This window comes from Procambarus clarkii, chromosome 9, assembly GCF_040958095.1.
Source record: "Procambarus clarkii isolate CNS0578487 chromosome 9, FALCON_Pclarkii_2.0, whole genome shotgun sequence".
In the NCBI taxonomy this organism is placed as follows: Eukaryota; Metazoa; Arthropoda; class Malacostraca; order Decapoda; family Cambaridae; genus Procambarus; species Procambarus clarkii.
Window position 1 is genome coordinate 20866346 of NC_091158.1, and position 22068 is coordinate 20888413.

The 22068-nt window shown below is 41.7% G+C and overlaps 1 protein-coding gene across 3 annotated transcripts in view; it reads right to left on the reverse strand.

Moving 5' to 3' along the window:
* The window catches only part of Rop (Syntaxin-binding protein Rop), an 82172-nt gene that overhangs the window by 26487 nt on the left and 33617 nt on the right, over positions 1–22068 (reverse strand). For all 3 annotated transcript variants that reach the window (XM_045755118.2, XM_045755117.2, XM_045755119.2), the window contains 4 exons: positions 10413–10550; positions 7744–7899; positions 3975–4078; positions 281–420 (listed from right to left, as the gene is read on the reverse strand). In XM_045755118.2, coding sequence (XP_045611074.1) covers positions 281–420; positions 3975–4078; positions 7744–7899; positions 10413–10550 — 538 coding nt within the window. The remainder of the gene's footprint in view (positions 1–280; positions 421–3974; positions 4079–7743; positions 7900–10412; positions 10551–22068) is intronic.

Consider the following 22068-nt stretch of genomic DNA (forward strand, 5'->3'; position numbering starts at 1 on the left):
CGGGAGGCCTCCCTGACCCAGGACAGTCACCATGCTGGCGTATGACTCTATATATATATATATATTATATATATATATATATATATATATATATATATATATACACACAAGATTAAGAAGTGCATCTTTTTATATATATATATATATATATATATATATATATATATATATATATATAAAAGATGCACTTCTTAATCTTGTATGTTACTTTGCTTCCAAACATCTATATTAAAACTAAATTTATACAATATATATAGAATATAGTGGCAAAATACATTACCTTACAGCAGGATACTCGCCAAGAGTGGCACAAACAGTTGCTATCTGCTCAGCCATTCGCTCCAGTGTGGTTTGCCTAGTTTGGGCTTGAGAAGGACTGTAATATGATGGAAATGCCTTGGGACAGTCCAATGAAAACACCTGTTGAAGGATAACATTATGCATAACATTAGTGAAGGTAGCTTAGACAAAAGGATGTAAGAGGGCAAAGATATATGAAGGCCTCATCACCCAGATGCAGTGCAGTTCTGAAAAGTACACCCACATGGCTCCTGAGGATTTTGTAAAGACACTAATGGCACAACATTTGGACAAGGAACATGCTATGCTGAAGGCAATTTTGTTTACAAAAATAAAAATAGTGTTCTATACTTAAATTATTTAATTTGTTGTTTTAACACACTGTATTATTTAATACAAACCCAGAGCCTTTTTTGTCAACATGCAACTTTCTGTAGCTATAAAAGTTGAGAGTTCTTTACTAAATACAATATTTACAAGCATTGTTAACAGTTATAGTAAATGGTAAAACCTACCACCATCTGGCATGTTCATGCACTCCAATATGCACAAGTTGCATATTATTATTATTATTATTATTATTATTATTATTATTATTATTATTATTGAGAAAATTCACAGGAGCCGTGATGAGGATTCGAACCTATTTATTATTATTATAACGAGGATCATTATTATTTACACAAAAATCACACCAACATGATACATATCAATGAGAAAATTAATTGGAGCAATGAGGTGATTCAAACTAGCAATCAAGATACTCCCAGCCATGCACCTTACCTCTGTACCATGACATGGTGTAAGTCATTTATACAACCTGGGATTCCACGGAATTCACAGGTTGTATAATTAATACTCCGTCGTGGTACAGGGGTAAGGTGCACACACTGGAGTCCCCTTATTCCTGGTTCGAGTTATCTCATTGCACCAAATGATTTTTTCTATTATTATTATTGTTTTATTATTGAATTTTTACCCAAGGATAACATTGGAAATGGGATTTTATTCACATTAAGTTAAATATTGCAACATCCTCCAAAAATTAATAAAAAATCTAATTTTATGCAATATATTTTTATCATATCATTTACATATAAAGGCAAATAACATTCAACATCTGATAGGTGTACAAACAACATACAATAGAAGACAGATGTACAAAAGTATTTTCTTGTACTATATAGTCACATTGATCCATCCATCCATCCACCTACTCTGCCTCCAGGGTGAGAGGTAGTGCTGCATAGCAGCAGCATCATTATTATGCATTCCTTTTTATTTTACCCTATGCCACACGGTAATCATTTATGAGCATTCATATGTAAAAACAGAATAAAAATAAAGCCATATGCCAATAAACTAGCTGTACAAATGTACAATTTTTATAAACCCCTCAAGATTGGGTGGCTTGCTCTTCAGTAGCAAAATAATGTTTCAATATTGTTACGACAACCAATTAATTACTTCACCATTCTTTCTCCTCCTCGTCTCACTATATACTGTAGTACTATTTTCAAATTTACTTGAACAAATTCCCCCTTTGAATCATACACCAACAATGTTCTACTGTTTTACCCCTCTTTCTTTGCCAGAACTTTGCTCATATGCATACATTAAGAATGATACACTCCATTAACTCCTGTACAAATATACACACAGTATTTAAACATTAATAACGTGCCTTTTTAATAGCGGAACTTGTAATGAAAGTAAAACTTCATGTAGGATTAAGTTGAATACACTCCATTCATCCATACACACATTCCAGCCATTATCAATGACACATATTACACTATGTAATCTTTACAGGTTGTTATAATGTTAAGTCTCAAGCTTTTCTTTCCATCATCATTATTGATGACTTAAAACATATATCCTCCCCATTAAACTTAACAAGACACAAAGGAGACAATGATTTGAAACAAAATACTTAGGATTAATGAACTACAGACATTACAGCAAATATTGAAAATTATCACCACAGACAGCAACAAGTTAAACATCAGCTTCGTATACTGTACCTGTAAAGCACTCTGATGGGTTATCAAAAGGATAAGGTTGAGGAATTGGAGGAAATGTTGAACAAATGAAACCCAGCTAATGAAGCCATTAACCAGGTCGAAGACAAGGTGGCAGTGATGATGATCCATGGAATCACTTGAAGGTAGGTAGAAGATGCAACAAGTATGGAAATGTGTGCAAGGGAGGAGGAGAAGGAAGCAGGAGGGAGAGAATGGATGCAAGACTAAAGAATGAAAAATTACAGAAAAGGAAGGATATGGAAAGGGTAAAAACATGTAAAGGATGAGAAATGGGTAGTGAGGGGCAGAGGACGGAATGAGGAAGGGACAGTAGAGAGGATAAGGATGGGAGCAGGAGGGAGGATGAGGATGGGGCAGGGGGGAGGATGAGAATGGGAGCAGGAGGGAGGATGAGGAAGGGAGCAGGAGGGGAGGATGAGGAAGGGGGTACAGAGGAGGATGAAAAAGTGACAGAGGAGAATGAGAGAGTCAGGGAGCAGGCTGAGCAAGATGCAATGAGAAGTACCAGAAATAGAGGAGAATTAAGGAGGCACAAACACAAATTTAACACAAACAAAATTAGGCCATAGAAAAGAAAGAGGCAAGGTAAATAGAAAAGGCAGAAAGGAAAATGAAAGGGCGAAGAGGAAAGGACAAGCAAGGAGCAAGAAGAGAAATGGACAATGGCTAGGAGGAGGATGAGTCAGGAAGGAGAGTAAAGAAGGGGGTGAGGAAAGGAGAAAGGAAGGGACAAGAGGAAGAAGGGACAAGAACGAGGAAGAAGCCATAAGAACGAGGAGGAAGGCATAAGAATGAGGAGGAAGGCATAAGAATGAGGAGGAAGGCATAAGAACGAGGAGGAAGGAATAAGAACGAGGAAGAATAAGAACAAGAACGAGGAAGAAGGAATAATAACGAGGAAGAAGGCATAAGAACGAGGAAGAAGGCATAAGAACGAGGAAGAAGCCATAAGAACGAGGAGGAAGCCATAAGAACGAGGAGGAAGGCATAAGAACGAGGAGGAAGGCATAAGAACGAGGAGGAAGGCATAAGAACGAGGAGGAAGGCATAAGAACGAGGAGGAAGGCATAAGAACGAGGAGGAAGGCATAAGAACGAGGAGGAAGGCATAAGAACGAGGAGGAAGGCATAAGAACGAGGAGGAAGGCATAAGAACGAGGAGGAAGGCATAAGAACGAGGAGGAAGGCATAAGAACGAGGAGGAAGGCATAAGAACGAGGAGGAAGGCATAAGAACAAGGAGGAAGGCATAAGAACAAGGAGGAAGGCATAAGAACAAGGAGGAAGGCATAAGAACAAGGAGGAAGGCATAAGAAAGATGAAGTACTGTATAGTTAAAAAAAAAAAAAGAGAGAGAAGAGAGACAAGAAGGATGAAACAAAGAAAGTTAGAAAGAGAAAAATTGGAGGAATAAAAAGCATCTAAAAGATAGAAACCAACAAATTTGTCTTGTACAGTATTATTTTGCACCAATTTTAATGCTGGGCTCGAATAATAATGCCTGACCACGTGTGCTGACCCGTGATGATGACAATAGTGAATGGTATCAGTGTTCTCTATTTTTGTTTGACCTCATATATAAAATGGTGAGACAGACAACCGATACCAGATCTGGGAAAAATAATAAATACCTGGCTTTCGTAGGGTAAAAATGCAATGTTGATTTCCTTAAGTGTCTTGATGTACTTGACAACATGTTGTTTACATAGCTCATTAAACAATTCATTTGGACAAGCTGTAAGAGAAAAGCTGAATTAGTCGATGGAAAATTACTTTAGTAATACTAAAAATAATATATCTATTCCTGTATCCACTTATAACTGGTAGCCTAGTTAATATTAAATATGTATCAGAGTGAACTCCAAATGAATGCATATAGCATACTGTATCTCCATATTGCTGTAAATATTATAAAAACCGATATACACAATTTACCTTCATCACAATAGTATACTTCGTCTTCCTTTCAACCTAATCTCATTCACACATCATTCCTGCAAGTTACATTTACTTCTTACATACAAAGTTGGGCAGCATAGGCCTATACAATGTGATATACATGTGTGGCAGTCAAAAAGGCAATAGTCAAGTCTGTTTCTATTACCAGGGTAAGCAAGCAGCTATTGTATCATGGTAAGGGGACAAAAGAAGGAAAGAAAAAGTCTTGAGGTTATCTTGAGATGACTTCGGGGCTTAGCGTTCCAGTGGCCCGGTCCTAGAACTGGCATCATTTTTGTTACGCATCCTCCAGAAAGCAGCCTATAGCAGCTGTCTAACTCCCAGGTACCTATTTACTGCTTGGTGAACAGGTGCATCAGGGTGAAAGAAACTCTGCCCATTTGTTTCTGCCTCCACCGGGGATCGAACTATCAACCTCAGGACTATGAATCCTGAGCACTGTCCACTCAGCTGTCAGGCCCCAGGTCTTCAAGTATAAAATTTAAATAAGGAAAGCAACATGCAATTTGACAAATTAATTTTGTTACGAGCTAACAAAAAATTGCAAGAACCGGACAATAATTGTTCTTAACAGCACAGACAAAAAACAGCGCTGAATGTAATGAAACGCCATTTTTCGGGTGAGCCCCGGAGGCTCGCTGGAGCTATCTGACTGATATGCAAGTCTGGCGGCATCAGTCAATTGAAGTTCAGCCTACTGGCAACCATGAGCCAGAACCTTGCACCCTCAGAGAGGCACAGGAAGCAATGGCATATGGAACCCCCCCCCCCCCCATGTTATTGGGGCATTCCATGTCTGCCATCAACTGGGGCTAGTACCCAGAAAGGTAGGCATAACGAAACAAACCCCACGTGGCAAGAAAATGCAACCGAAGACCAAACAGACGGGCAGAACATCCCCAACACCCAAGGAAACAAGCAAATGTCATACACCGCCGCTGCACCGCTTGTTCGTGCAGCTCTCCCATCGCCGTGAGGGGTAGGGGAAGCCCCGGACCCCCGCACCAACTACTCAACTCCCAGTTCAGAGGCCGAGTATCAAATACAAAACAAAACCGCCGACCAGAAGGGAAAAGCCCCAGACCCCCCTCGCCGGCAACTTACACCCCCCAGTTCGGAGGCCGAGCATCAAAAACAAAATTATATTTATATTGTATGTTGTGGGATATTATGCTAGGGATAAGACAATGCTGTGTATTAATATTAAGCATACAATAATTACCTGTAACACTAAAAATTATAAGCATTAACACTCAAAATTGTCAAACAACAGCTTCCCCAAAGTCTATTATGATTCACTAAACAAATTTAATATTTAAATATAAATATAATTTATATTTTGAATATATAAATATAAAATAAAAGTTTATATATAAATATTTGGCAACTGCAGTATTAATGATTCTTTGTGCTGACAATATTTTTGTAACAAAAAAACATGTACATGTAATTGATTTTTATATATACTGTAATTATGGAATATCTTAAGAACGCAAGTAATTAATCCAAAATATCACAAACCACAGTAGTAACCATGGGCTCCAACAATTTGGTAAATCTTTTATGTCAATGAATTATGCCAATATAAATCCAGGTTTATATTATTAACTGTGTACAGTGGTACCTCGGTTTAAGAGTTTAATCCGTTCCTGGAGACAGCTCGTATTCCGAACACTCGTAGTCCGAAGCTAATTTCCCCATAAGAAATAATGGGAAATTAATTAATCCATTCCTGACTACCCAAAAACCTCACTTCAAACTAAATTTTGTACCCAATTCATCTAAATAAACCTACAAAACTATGTTCAAGTTATTACTTACCCTTGTTGATGACTGCTGTTGGCGTATGGAAGATGGTGAGGAGGAAGGAGGAGGAGAGGTGTTATTATTTGGAAGGGGGGTCCCCTTCCATTATAACATCAGGCAATGAGGACTTCACTGGTGTACACACACTGGCACATTTTGCCTGCATACCACTAGGACTTGCTTGTCTTACTAAGAATCTATCTAAAGACACTTGTTTTTCCCTACATTTTATCACTTGTCTGTAGTAAGACATCTCATTGTCATTTAAAAGGTCAATGCAACGGCCTGCTACAGCTTTATCTGTGAGAGTTTTTTCAACAAAACTTTGCAGTTCTTTCCATACTTCACACATTTTCTTAATCAAGAAGGGACATCCTCTCCTGACTACTCTCAGCTATTTTCTTAAGTTGAACCTTACCAATGGCTTTCTTGAGACCCATGGCAAGATATTTAATAACGTTTATGCTTAAATGGCCAAAAAAAAAAAAAAAAACTAAATCCTTGTGAAGAATTTAGGCAGGATAGTCACTGGGCGCGATCGCCGTGCCACCACGCGCTAGTCGGCCTGTACGTGTATCAACACCCTCGTGTTCCGAGGCAACCCTCGCCTTCCGAGGCAAATTTTCTGAGCAAATCCTGCTCGTATTCCGAAAAACTCGTATACAGGGACACTCGTATTCCAAGGTACCACTGTACTTTATAATTGTGAGCATAATAATACATAATACTGTGTACATACTAATAATTGGAAATTGTTTCATAGTTAACACCATCAGAATAATTTTGTGAAAAATTATACTTTTGTAAGGGCTTAATAAGGCACTATTTAAAATGTATTGTAGTCTACAAGGAATTATTTTTGTATGTATACTTTTTATAATAAAATAAACAGTACTGTATTACAAAAGCCTCATCATATTTTCATCATTAATGTTGGATTGAATAAGGCAAATAAATGAGCCACATAACCAGAGAATAATGATCTCCCGCTGTACCGTACTCAGCACTTTATTACACAACAGACATCATCAAAAAGGGAGGTCATCAGCCACTTGAGTAGCAACCAGTTCAGTTTAAATGTCATAATGGTGAAGCATGTAAATACTTTTCAGTTCTTCCTGAAGACAAACTGGTATTCGTTCATCATCCAATTTCAGCGCAGATACCAAGTTGCACATGTAGTGTACACTAGGGTTAGCAAGGTATGCCATGTTACAGTCGGGCTATGGGTGAGTAATGCACATTTGAGTGTTTTTTGTAATGCAAATAACTAAACAAATTTCCTTTCATTTATCACCAATGATAATATTTATTCACTTTACAAATGGGAGCCGGACGGCCGAGAGGACAGCACGCGGGACTTGTGATCCTGTGGTCCTGGGTTCGATCCCAGGCGCCGGCGAGAAACAACGGGCAGAGTTTCTTTCACCCTATGCCCCTGTTACCTAGCAGTAAAATAGGCACCTGGGTGTTAGTCAGCTGTCACGGGCTGCTTCCTGGGGGTGGAGGCCTGGTCGAGGACCGGGCCGCGGGGACACTAAAAAAGCCCCGAAATCATCTCAAGATAATCTCAAGATAATCTCTACATAACATTCACTATAATTTCTACAACATTAAGTTGCATCACATACTCACTTTCTGTAAAGTAGACATGACAGGTTTTGTATTTGGCTTTATTGGACGTGATGAAGTCTTGTTCGAGGCTACTTATGGAAAGTTTGGTGGGTTGGATGAGGTAGATTGCTTCCAACGCTGGCAGTGGCTCTCGACTCTTGTTGATATCTTCCACAACTGAAATGAAAGTATTGCACATGTACACAATTCCAGATACTTAGGAATGTATTATGTCACTAGAAACACTCACGTAAAAATGTGTGTACATGTACAGTACAGTATTTGTACACACTCCCACTTAGTATTGGCTACAGAGATGTTGTTGATATCTACCAACATAAGTTTTGGTTTATCAGTCTCATATGTGAAGGAATAAGAATTGTTAAAGATTTATCTAGTGATATTCAGGGAATCTATACTAGTCAATATAGCTCAAGAATTTATCAGACAATAGAACTAAGTAACATATAGTGCAAGAATGAGTTAAATTTGTATATAAATACATTCTGTTTGCTTTAATTGTAGCTCCCCTGTATATATTAACCCTTCTGTGGTGATAATCAAGAGCATTCACTTTAGGGTTTTTTTTTTTTTTACTATGTTACTGTGTTTTGTACTTTTTTTTTACAAGTTAAAAAAATATAAAGTTTCAACATGAGTTTGGACCTGGTAGCTGCAGCCATTTGGTGACAATACTGAAGAAGAAAATGTCACCTGATGCAGTAGATCAAATTAATTAAAAAAATGAGTGGTATAATGATTAAAATTAACTATGAAAAAGAGCATTAATTTTAATTAAAGAAAAACAAATGAGATATAAAAAAAAATAAATACAAGAAATTTTTTGTAAGAGCTATAAGATATTTCGGAAAGAATTGTGTAGCTAAACGCAACCTCTGCATCAAGGTCATGAGATATTCAACATCACTAGTACTACTTAAAGATAAATAATGTGATGCTGTTGGCAGGCCAGCAAGTACTGCCAATGTACCAGCAGGCAGCCTTGGTTGAGTAGAACTATATCATCATCAAAATGAATATTTCTTGTGTGTTCAATGTATCAGGTATTGATATTCCACTCTATCAGCATCCTATACGAGTATCATATACATCCAACACATCTCGTTACTAGGAAAAGAGGAACTTCCTTACCATGAGAAGGTCAATTTATTAGAAAAATGTGGTTGTAACTGGGAAGGCATGTGGAATGCAGAGCTCTGTTTTTGAGAGAAAAAAAAAAGGATGCCTATCAGTTTAGTTTGTGACAAATTGAAAGCAGCAGTGGAAAGAGAATCTTAGGGGATTGGGTGGTTATAAATAGGAGCTGCCTCGTATGGGCCAATAGACCTTCTGCAGCTACCTTTGTTCTTATGTTCTTAGAAGCGACAAAAAAGTTAAACCTTTTAATTTTATGTGTGAGGATTCAGATGTCATTTGCCAATGATAAACATACAACTATAGCCTGGGGGTCTGGCTGCTGTTTATCAACAGTTGCAGTCTACTACTGTTAACATGGCATTAACTACAGTTATTAAGCACTTCAGGGCCAGCTCATGGTGACTGTCTTAGTTTAACAGATGACACAGTACAATAAATATTTTGCTGCCTCTGTGTTTGTGATTGTTTGTCGTGTGTAATTATCACCTATATGCATACAAAATCATTTTTATACATTATGCATGTGTCTAAATACATCCACATGCATGAACAAGTATTGTATCACTTGCTATAAGAAAAATTTTGAAATTTTGGTAGTACCAGTAAATAGCCCCCTTCCAAAAAAAAAAAGGGTGATGTAGTGTAATTACAGCTGCAGGTGAAGGACCAGAATGTGCTTAATGTGCCCATGGAACATTTCGAACTCCATTTATTGATGAATATGACTAGAATGCACACCCAAGTGCAGTTCTGATACAAGTTATGACTAGAGAAATAAAAAATGCAAACATTATGCCGTAATTTAGTGTCTAAAAATTTTAAATACAATTAATAAGTCATGGTACTTATGAATGAATAGGACTGTAATTGCAGGCAAAGTTATTGAGCAAGGTAATGGAAATTCACATGTCAACTATACAGTAGTGAAGTGGAAGGTATAAAGGTGCGCAAGAGAGGGACTGACATGATCCTTGGCCATGCATCCTTCTAGAGCGCGCACATAGGTATATTAGCTTGGTAGCTAATATACCGTAATAATAATAATAATAATAATAATAATAATAATAATAATAATAATAATAATAATAATGGTAGCTAATATCTAATATTTCATTTTAGTGGGATTACAATATTTAACACACTCTTACACAAGAAAGCTGAAGTCTGCTGAATATTAGAATGTAAGTAGAGTACTGTATTGTATATGTGTAAGCAGGCTCACAGCAAATTAATCCCAAAAAGCAAACATGTGTTGATACAAAAAAGCACAACAAGAAAAAGCTGTGAGCCACATGCAATTACAAATACAGAACAAAAATAACATTCTGGAAAAACATAAAACTGTTTCCAACACAAGATACTGTACATGAAATACAAAAAGACAAATTCATACTGAAAAAATTAAGCAACTGAGAAAAGTTTTATAGTGCAGTACTTAGAAGACTATCTTAAAAGTACTTTATAGTATTTGCTAGTAATTGAAAAGCTCAACACCAACAATAAAGAAAACATTGGGAGGTAGCACAACTCACTTGTGATGCCCTCAGCAGAAATTTCGTGCATCTTAAGGCATGTGGAGACCATGCGCATGGCTAGCTGGTCCACCACCAGAACACGCCAATCTGTGCTCGCTGACTTTTTCTTCGATCGTATCACCTCATTCATAATCTCTGAAAATGCCATAAATATTCGGACCATGCTTTTAAATATTTTGAGGGATTAAGGAAAAAAAAGGAGGTTGGAGAGGGATGGGAGAGAGAATAAAAAAGTTGAGATATGTTAAAACAGTGGAGACATGATAGAGTTTATAAATAAATAAAATAAATAAATATACTAAAAGATACATTAGGTTTATGAGAGTACATAGCATTGATGATTTTACATTCTTGTAAAGCCACTAGCATGCATAGTAACAAGTAACAAGGTCAGGTCCTTACTCTAACAGATGAGCTTAAGTAGGTAATTTGTAGCCTCGGCTACCATCATCTTTTGTACGGTCACCGATGGTCGAGTGGTTAAGGTCTCCTGTACACCAGTTGCGTAATGCTCCTGGCAGTATGGGTTTGAGTCACTTCTGGGGTGTGGAGTTTTCAGTTGTATATATGCCTGGGGACAATTCAGGCTTGTTCGCATTTGTGTTGCTCACGTGGCCCCACAAAGTGAGGCGATTTGATAAAATAACTATGCCCAAGATTACCATCAAAGTGCCGTCAGGATGATGGGCAAATAGCCTCAGCTACCATCCTCTTTTGTACCGTCACTGATGGTCGAGTGGTTAAGGTCTCCTGTAGATACCAGTTGCATAGTGCTCCTGGCAGTATGGGTTCGAGTCACTTCTGGGGTGTGAGTTTTCAGTTTCATATATGCCTGGAGACCATTCAGGCTTGTTCACATATTTATTTATATATTATATATATTTATATATATATTATACATACATACATACATACATACATACATACATACATACATACATACACACACACACACACAATCTTCTCTCCCAGATCTCCCAGAGGGTATGGACTCATTCCTCTCAATGTTTGCTGACGACGCCAAAATTATGAGACGGATTAAAACAGAGGAGGACAGCTTGAGGCTTCAAGAAGACCTGGACAAGCTGCAGGAATGGTCGAACAATTGGTTGTTAGAGTTTAACCCAAGCAAATGTAATGTAATGAAGATAGGGGTAGGAAGCAGGAGACCAGATACAAGGTATCATTTGGGAGATGAAATACTTCAAGAGTCAGAGAGTTGTTGTTAAAGATTCGCTACCTGGAACAAAAAGTTCCAAGTAACACGGGCTATGGTGCAAAGTCAGAGAGAGAGAGAAAGACCTGGGGGTTGATATCACGCCAGACCTGTCTCCTGAAGCCCACATAAAAAGAATAACGTCTGCGGCATATGCGAGGCTGGCTAACATAAGAACGGCCTTTACAAGCTTGTGTAAGGAATCTTTCAGAACATTATATACCCAACCCGTTCTCGCAAATTCGTAAAGTCAATATTGACTTATTAACAACGTGCATAGGTGATATACTAAACATAATAGATACCCTTAAAAAGATTCATAGAAAACACCGACCTTACCTAACCTTGTTAGTATCTTAAGATAAGCATCTTATTGCTTCGTAATTACAATTATTACTTAACCTATACCTATTATAGGTTAGGTAATAATTGTAATTACGAAGCAATAAGATGCTTATCTTAACATACTAAGTAGGTTAGGTAAGGTCGGTGTTTTCTATGAAGCTTTTCAAGGGAAACTATTATGTTATGTCACCTATGCACATATTTAATAAGTCAATATTGACTTATTAAATTTGCGAGAACGGGTTGATATACCACATATGTCAGACCAATCCTGGAGTATGCGGCTCCAGCATGGAGTCCATATCTAGTCAAGCATAAGACTAAACTGGAAAAGGTTCAAAGGTTTGCCACCAGACTAGTACCCGAGCCGAGAGGTATGAGCTACGAGGAGAGACTACGAGAATTAAACCTCACTTCGTTGGAAGACAGAAGAATTAGGGGGGACATGATCACCACATTCAAGATTCTCAAGGGAATCGACAGGGTAGATAAAGACAGGCTATTTAACACAAGGGGCACACGCACTAGGGGACACAGGTGGAAACTGAGTGCATAAATGAGCCACAGAGATATTAGAAAGAACTTTTTTAGTGTCAGTGTTTGACAAATGGAATGCATTAGGAAGTGATGTGGTGGAGGCTGACTCCATACACAGTTTCAAGTGTAGATATGATAGAGCCTAATAGGCTCGGGAACCTGTACACCTGTTGATTGACGGTTGAGAGGCGGGACCAAAGAGACAGAGCTCAACCTCCGCAAGCGCAACTAGGCGAGTACACACATATATATATGCGGGAAAATCCACAGAGAAATGGGAAAGGAAGATGAACGTTTCGGCCGATAAAAGCGGTTGTCAACACCAGACTGCTTTTATCTTTTGGTTTTTAATCGCCTTTCGGTTTTTATCGGTCGAAACGTTCATTTTCCTCTCCCATTTCTCTGGGAAATGGTCCCCAAGCTAATATGCAACTGAAAACTCCACAACCAAGAAGGATTCGAACCCAGACAGGAAGCCAGGAGCATTGTGCACCTTGGCGTACCTGGATCCTTAACCACTTGACCACACTGACTACAAAAATGTTGGAAATCGTGAGACTTATGTTCCCAAATACGACAGGAGGAAGAATCATAGCCCGTGGTGGATCAAGACAAGATCCACCACAGCCCGTGGTGGATCAGGACGAGAGCCAACATAGTCCGTGGTGGATCAAGACGAGATCCACCATAGTCTGTGGTGGATCAAGACAAGATCCACCACAGCCCGTGGTGGATCAGGACGAGAGCCAACATAGTCCGTGGTAGATCAAGACAAGATCCACCACAGCCCGTGGTGGATCAGGGCGAGAGCCTCACAGCCCGCGGTGGATCAGGGCGAGAGCCTCACAGCCCGCGGTGGATCAGGGCTAGAGGATCAGTGGCGGTGGGTCAAGTCGATAACATCACAGGTGGTGGATAAAGAAGAAAATATCACAGGTTATAAATGGCGAATAAAGGCGAAAGGATTCCAGGTAGTGAATGGATTAGGGGGGTGGTGCGTAGCCTGTGCGCGTGCCATCAACAGGGAAGGTGGAGTGAGTGGACCTTTGCTGACCAAACCACGCACTAGAAAGTGAAGAGACGACGACGTTTCGGTCCGTCCTGGATCATTATCAAGTCGATTCTGCCTCACAATCGACTTGAGAATGGTCCAGGACGGACCGAAACGTCGTCGTCTCTTCACTTTCTAGTGTGTGGTTTGGTCAACATTTTTTGTTCCACGTTATTGTGACTTCAAATGCACGTGAGTGGACTTGCCCAGGGTGGGTAGTGTGTAGGGTTGGTGAGGTGGGAAAGGGAGGGAGGCCCAAGCGGGTCCTCTGGACTCTTCACTATAGGTAATCAATGACGAAGTGTGCGCAATCCACTGTTGGTGTGGCTCACACCTGGCCCTTACTACATCTCAACAGTTACCACGATCACCACCATCACAGGATCGTGGTGGTGGTACAGGTACAGCTACCACAATCGTCCCTACTACAGCTACCACAATACCCATCACCACAAATATTACCATCAGCCCTCTTAAAGCTACCATGCTACAACCTTTCGTTAACAGAAGTGAATGTAAACGAAGCCATGCGTGTGTCAGCCTACTAAACAATAATGCTAAGTGCAAAAAATCTTTATTCTGCCGTTGGAGTCGTGTTGTAACCGCCCCGAGGGACAAGTGAAGGCTAATACACGCTCCTCTACAATCCTCCTCTCACTTACACACTGCAAGTTTACAATCCTCCTCCCACTTACACTCGACAACACACAACCCTCACCTTACCTTGTTTGTTTTGAAGAGTGTAAGAATATATGTATTTATGTATTCTTACTTACATGTACATCAGTTCAAGTATGTTTACTAATATATATATATATATATATATATATATATATATATATATATATATATATATATATATATATATATATATATATATATGTCGTACCTAATAGCCAGAACGCACTTCTCAGCCTACTATTCAAGGCCCGATTTGCCTAATAAGCCAAGTTTTCATGAATTAATGTTTTTTCGTCTACCTAACCTACCTAACCTAACCTAACCTAGCTTTTTTTGGCTACCTAACCTAACTTTACCTATAAATATAGGTTAGGTTAGGTTAGGTAGGGTTGGTTAGGTTCGGTCATATATCTACGTTAATTTTAACTCCAATAAAAAAAAATTGACCTCATACATAGAGAAAAGGGTTGCTTTATCATTTCATAAGAAAAAAATTATAGTAAATATATTAATTCAGGAAAACTTGGCTTATTAGGCAAATCGGGCCTTGAATAGTAGGCTGAGAAGTGAGTTCTGGCTACTAGGTACGACATATATATATATATATATATATATATATATATATATATATATATATATATATATATATATATATTATATATATATAATATATATATATATATTTATATATATATATATATATATATATATTTATATATATATATATTTATATATATATATATATTTATATATATATATATATTTATATATATTTATATATATATATATTTATATATATAACTGAAAACTCACACCCCAGAAGTGACTCGAACCCATACTGCCAGGAGCACTATGCAACTGGTGTACAGGGCATCTTATCCACTCGACCATCACGACCGGACAAAAGCTGATGGTAGCCGAGGCTATTTCCCCATCAGCCACTTCTGATGGGGAAAAAATCTTCACTTCTGTCACTTCTGGGGTGTGAGTTTTCAGTTGCATGTATGTCTGTATGCCTGGTGACCATTCAGGCTTGTTCGCATTTGTGTTCCTCATGTGTGCCCCAAAGAATGAGATGATTTGATAAAATACTATGCCCAAGATTACCATCAGAGTGCCGGCGGGCTGATGGGGAAATAGCCTCGGTTACCATCAGCTTTTGTCTGGTCGTGATGGTCTGGATAAGATGCCCTGTACACTAGTTGCATAGTGCTCCTGCCAGTATGGATTCGAGTCACTCCTGGGGTGTGAGTTTTCAGTTGCATGTATGCCTTGGGACCATTCAGGCTTGTTCGCATATAAAATATTTTATATATAATACACACACACACACACGCGCGCGCGCGCACACCTGAACGTTGGCATTTCGTGTACACCTGATCAGAGATTAGGATAGCAAAGGAAGGAAATTTATTAAGTAAACATCAGTGAGTGACTTACAAGAATACAAGCAGAGGATGAGAATCTTATAAAGGTTAGATGGAATAAGATGTTGACATTTTGTGACGTGACGTGACGCCGACGGACATCGTAACGAGTCACTTGTTACACTCACATTAATGACACTATGTAAAAGACACATCGAATACTTTATGTAGGGCATACGTAAATCTGTGTATCTATGTATTTACGTATGTAGGTTAGCTTAGCATTTTAAAAGCAGCGAATGACCATCAGTGGTTGATTGTTCAATAAACCCTTGAATTATATGTTTAACACATCTATAACCCTGTCCATGGAGGACAAAAGAAAATGTATATATGCTGGTTAGCATTGTAAATGTGTGGCCACGTCTGTAGAAAATAATAAAAAAAAATAAAAAAAAATAAAAAAAAAAATTGTTACACTTGCCTTTCCAAGGTGGATGTTTGACACTTTCCAAGGTGGATGTTTTGTGACACTTTCCAAGGTGGATGTTTTGTGACACTTTCCAAGGTGGATGTTTTGTGGTACTTTCCAAGGTGGATGTTTTGTGGTACTTTCCAAGGTGGATGTTTTTTGGTACTTTCCAAGGTGGATGTTTTGTGGTACTTTCCAAGGTGGATGTTTTGTGGTACTTTCCATGGTGGATGTTTTGTGGTACTTTCCATGGTGGATGTTTTGTGGTACTTTCCAAGGTGGATGTTTTGTGACACTTTCCATGGTGGATGTTTTGTGATGGGAGAGGGGCGTGTGTGGTGGGGGGAGAGGGGGGCCGTGTATGTGGTGGGGGGAGAGGGGGGCCGTGTATGTGGTGGGGGGAGAGGGGGGCCGTGTATGTGGTGGGGGGAGAGGGGGGCCGTGTATGTGGTGGGGGGAGAGGGGGTCCGTGTATGTGGTGGGGGGGAGAGGGGGGCCGTGTATGTGGTGGGGGGAGAGGGGGGCCGTGTATGTGGTGGGGGGAGAGAGGGGCCGTGTATGTGGTGGGGGTAGAGAGGGGCCGTGTATGTGGTGGGGGGAGAGAGGGGCCGTGTATGTGGTGGGGGGAGAGAGGGGCCGTGTATGTGGTGGGGGGAGAGGGGGGCCGTGTATGTGGTGGGGGGAGAGGGGGGGCGTGTGTGGTGGGGGCAGAGGGGGGCCGTGTATGTGGTGGGGGAGAGGGGGCCGTGTATGTGGTGGGGGGAGAGGGGGGCCGTGTATGTGGTGGGGGGAGGGGGGGGCCGTGTATGTGGTGGGGGGGGGAGAGGGGGGCCGTGTATGTGGTGGGGGGGGAGAGGGGGGCCGTGTATGTGGTGGGGGGGGAGAGGGGGGGCCGTGTATGAGGTGGGGGAGAGGGGGGGGCCGTGTATGAGGTGGGGGGAGAGGGGGGCCGTGTATGTGGTGGGGGGAGAGGGGGGCCGTGTATGTGGTGGGGAAGAGGGGGCCGTGTATGAGGTGGGGGGAGAGGGGGCCGTGTATGTGGTGGGGAAGAGGGGGGCCGTGTATGTGGTGGGGAAGAGGGGGGCCGTGTATGTGGTGGGGAAGAGGGGGGCCGTGTATGTGGTGGGGAAGAGGGGGGCCGTGTATGTGGTGGGGGGAGAGGGGGGGACCGTGTATGTGGTGGGGAAGATTGGGGCCGTGTATGTGGTGGGGAAGAGGGGGGCCGTGTATGTGGTGGGGGGGAGAGGGGGGCCGTGTATGTGGTGGGGGGGAGAGGGGGGCCGTGTATGGTGGGGGGAGAGGGGGGCCGTGTATGGTGGGGGGAGAGGGAGGCCATGTATGGTGGGGAAGAGGGGGGCCGTGTATGGTGGGGAAGAGGGGGGCTGTGTATGGTGGGGGGAGAGGGGAAGTGTTGGGTGTGTTGAGCGCGTGCGCCTGGCCAGTATACGCGCATTTCAGCTTCAAGTCTGCACAGCCACCACCTGGGTCTGGCCGGGTGTAACGATGGCATTGTCGTCTACATGTACCACCACCGCCCGCACCACCCACCCACCCTGGACACCACACCCGCCCGCCCTGGACACCACACCCGCCCTAGACACAACACCACACCCACCCTGGACACCACACCCGCCCGCCCTGGACACCACACCCGCCCTAGACACAACACCACACCCACCCTGGACACAACACCACACCCACCCTGGACACAACACTACACCCACCCTGGACACAACACTACACCCACCCTGGACACAACACTACACCCACCCTGGACACAACACCACACCCACCCTGGACACAACACTACACCCACCCTGGACACAACACTACACCCACCCTGGACACAACACTACACCCACCCTGGACACAACACTACACCCACCCTGGACACAACACTACACCCACCCTGGACACAACACTACACCCACCCTGGACACAACACTACACCCACCCTGGACACAACACTACACCCACCCTGGACACAACACTACACCCACCCTGGACACAACACTACACCCACCCTGGACACAACACTACACCCACCCTGGACACAACACTACACCCACCCTGGACACAACACTACACCCACCCTGGACACAACACTACACCCACCCTGGACACAACACTACACCCACCCTGGACACAACACTACACCCACTCTGGACACAACACTACATCCACCCTGGACACAACACTACACCCACCCTGGACACAACACTACACCCACCATGCTTGATGGGGTTCTGGGAGTAGTTCTACTCCCCAAGCCAGGCTTGGCTTGTGAAAGTTTGGTCCACCAGGCTGTTGCTTGGAGTGGCCCACATACCCACCACAGCCCTGTTGGTCCGGCATTCCTTAAAGAAAACAATCTAGTTTTCTCTTGAAGATGTCCACGGTTGTTCCTGTTATATTTCTGATGCTCGCTTGTAGGACGTTGAACAACCGCGGACCTCTGATGTTTATACTGTTCTCTGATTGTGCCCATGGCACCTCTGCTCTTCACTGGTTCTATTCTGCATTTTCTTCCATGCCGTTCACTCCAGTACGTTGTTATTTTACTGTGTAGAATTGGGACCTGGCCCTCCAGTATTTCCCATGTGTATATTATTTGGTATCTCTCTCGTCTCCTTTCGAGTGAGTACATTTGGAGAGCTTTGAGACGATCCCAATAATTTAGGTGCTTTATCTCGTCTATGCGTGCCGTATATGTTCTCTGTATTCCCTCTTTTGAGATATATACAAGAGTTGTTACATTCTTGTACAGCCACTAGTACGCGTAGCGTTTCGGGCAAGTCCTTAATCCTACGGTCCCTGGAATACGATCCCCTGCCGCGAAGAATCGTTTTTTTCATCTAAGTACACATTTTACTGTTGCGTTAAACAGAGGCTACAGTTAAGGAATTGCGCCCAGTAAATCCACCCCGGCCAGGATACGAACCCATGACATAGCGCTCGCGGAACGCCAGGCGAGTGTCTTACCACTACACCACGGAGACTGCTCTATTTCAGCAACTCTCCTGCTCTGAAGGGGAAAGTGAGTACTGAGCAGTACTCAAGACGGGACAACACAAGTGATTTGAAGAGTACAACCATTGTGATGTGATCTCTGAACTTGAAGGTTCTCGTAATCCATCCTAACATTTTTCTGGCTGATGCAATACTTGCTTGGTTATGCTCCTTAAACGTTTTGTCGTCGGACATCATTATTTCCAAATCCTTGACATGCTGTTTTCCTACTATGGGCCGATTCGATTGTGTTTTGTACCCTGTATTATGTTTCAGATGTTCATTTTTGCCGTACCTGAGTACCTGGAATTTATCACTGTTATACATCAAGTTATTTTCTGCTGCCCAATCGAAAACTTTGTTAATGTCCGTTTGTAGTTTTTCAATGTCTCATCTGCAAAGGATGACACGAAGCTGTGACTTGTATTTTTGGTCTATATCTGATATGAGAATAAGGAACAGCAGTGTTGCAAGGACTGTACCTTGAGGTACAGAGCTTTTAACTGCGCTCGGACTCGATTTTACTGGATTGACTGTTACTCTTTGTGTTCTGTTCGACAGGAAATTGAGTATCCAGCGTCCTACTTTACCAGTTATACCCCATTGATCTCATTTTGTGTGCAATCACTCCATGGTCACATTTGTCGAATGCCTTTGCAAAATCTGTGTATACATCTGCATTCTGTTTTTCTTCTAATGCTTAAGAGATTTTGTCATAATGGTCAAGCAACTCTGAGAGGCATGATCTTCCTGCTCTAAATCCATGTTGGCCTGGATTGTGGAGGTCATTGGTTTCCATGAATCTAGACTCCTGATCACTCTCCCATATACTTTTATTATGTGGGACGTTAGTGCAACTGCTCTTTAATTCTTTGCCAATGCTTTGCTACCTCCCTTGTGTAGAGGGGGCTATGTCTGCTATTCTCAACGCATCTGGTATCTTCCCCGTGTCCAAGCTCTTCCTCCACACTATACTGAGTGCCTGTGCTACTAGCACTTTGCATTTCTTCATAAATATTGAATTCCATAAGTCTGGACCTGGGGCTGAGTGCACAGGCATATTTCTCTTTCAAAATCTGCCACGCTCGTGTTGATAACAGTTATATTTACAGGTGCTTGGATATCACTCAAAGAAATTGTCCGAATCAACCACTTTCATGCTGTGTATCGGCGTGCTAAACATGTCTTCACACGGCTTTTTAAGGATTTCACTAATTTCTTTGTCATCCTCATTGTATGAACCTTCACTGATACGAATAGGTCCAATACTGGCAGTGGTTTTTGCTTTTGATTTAGCATATGCGAAGAAATATTGTGTTTTTCTTTATTTCTTTAATTGCTTTCTGTTCTAGTTGCCTTTTTCAGTCTGATAGGAATGCTTCAGTCTGTTCGATTTCTTCAATCTCCCTGTTTAAATTATTTCTTTAAATTATTTATATTTATTTAAAATTTATAAATCTATAATATGTATAATTATATATAATTATAAATCTATTTATTAAAATATTATTTAAAATATAAGTTTAAATTATTTCCTGAACACAAGACTACACCCGCCGTGGACACTGGCGCACAACCAACTAGGATAGTGCTGGACAACCACCATAGACAGTCCCACAACACCATACTGAGTGCCACACAACATCCACCTTGGAAAGTGAGATATGATAACTGAGGCAGTGATGGGCAACACTCGCTTAGGGCAGTGCCAAGAGATATAGAGGCGACAATAGCAGTCAACGCAAACATTCCCAGGACATTACCGTGCGATGATTTCGGAGCTTAGCGTCCCCGCGGCCCGGTCCCCGACCAGGACTCCTTTTTGTTACACCCCCCCCAGGAAGCAGCCCGTAGCAGTTGTCTAACTCCCTGGTACCTATTTACTGCTAGATAAACAGGGGCATCAGAGTGAAAGAAACTCTACCCATTTGTTTTCGCCTCCACCGGGGATCGAACGCGGAACCTCAGGACTAGGAATCCCGAGCACTGTCCACTGAGCTGCCAGGCCCCCTTACATTAGCAGGCCACAATCATCACTCAGCAAGAGTGCACAACAGTGCCACTACACCTTAAACTAGCAAATGCGTGCCTTTATTCCCAGCAATAGAAAGATTGTTGGGAGACCCGCACCGGTACATAATTTCTCCCACGACCCCCGACCTTTGTTGGGATGTCAGGCGCTGTTGGCCTTGTCGCTGCTCTTGTGGATGCTGCTACTTCTACTTCTCATATTACCGTTGTTGCTGCTGCTACTGCTCACACTACTCATGTTCTTCATGTTCTTGATGTTCTTACTGCTAGTGTTATAGCTGTTTCTGCTGCCGGTGCTACTGGAGCTGCTGCTGCTGTTGCTGCTGCTGTTGCTGTTGCTGGTGACGCTTAGATATACTTCTGTAGCTGCAGCTGCTGCTACTGTTTCTTCCACCAGAGTTGTCAATGGTGATGCAGGTGCCAATGGTCATCATGGACAATATTCACCTAACCGCTGCACCGCTCTCTCTAACCTTTAAAACAGCGAGTGACATTTACCGGTGTTTCCCCCATCTCTTGGTATCCCGGGTCTGCCTCGCCAGTAATGTTGCACCATTTAAAGTAGACGTCATGTTAACTTCACGCAACCACTAATCATATTACTCCATTGACTGCATTATACATTGATAGTAAAATCCAGGTTAATGAGGCCATTCGGTCGATAAATGCGCAGTTCTCTTTTTTACAGTTAAATCAAAATTAAGAACATTGCAAAAATTCTTCATCTTACATCATAGGTGACTTCGTTCTCGTCTGACAATCGGGGATTCTGGTTTCGATTCCCGGGCAGGACAGAAATGATTGGGAAACGATTCCCGATTATTAAAATTATCCCTTTTACCTAGCCCAACCACTTGGGTTAGACGGTAAAGCGACGGTCTCGATTCGTGGAGGTTGGCGTTCAATCCCTGACCATCCAAGTGGTTGGGTACCATTCCTTTTCC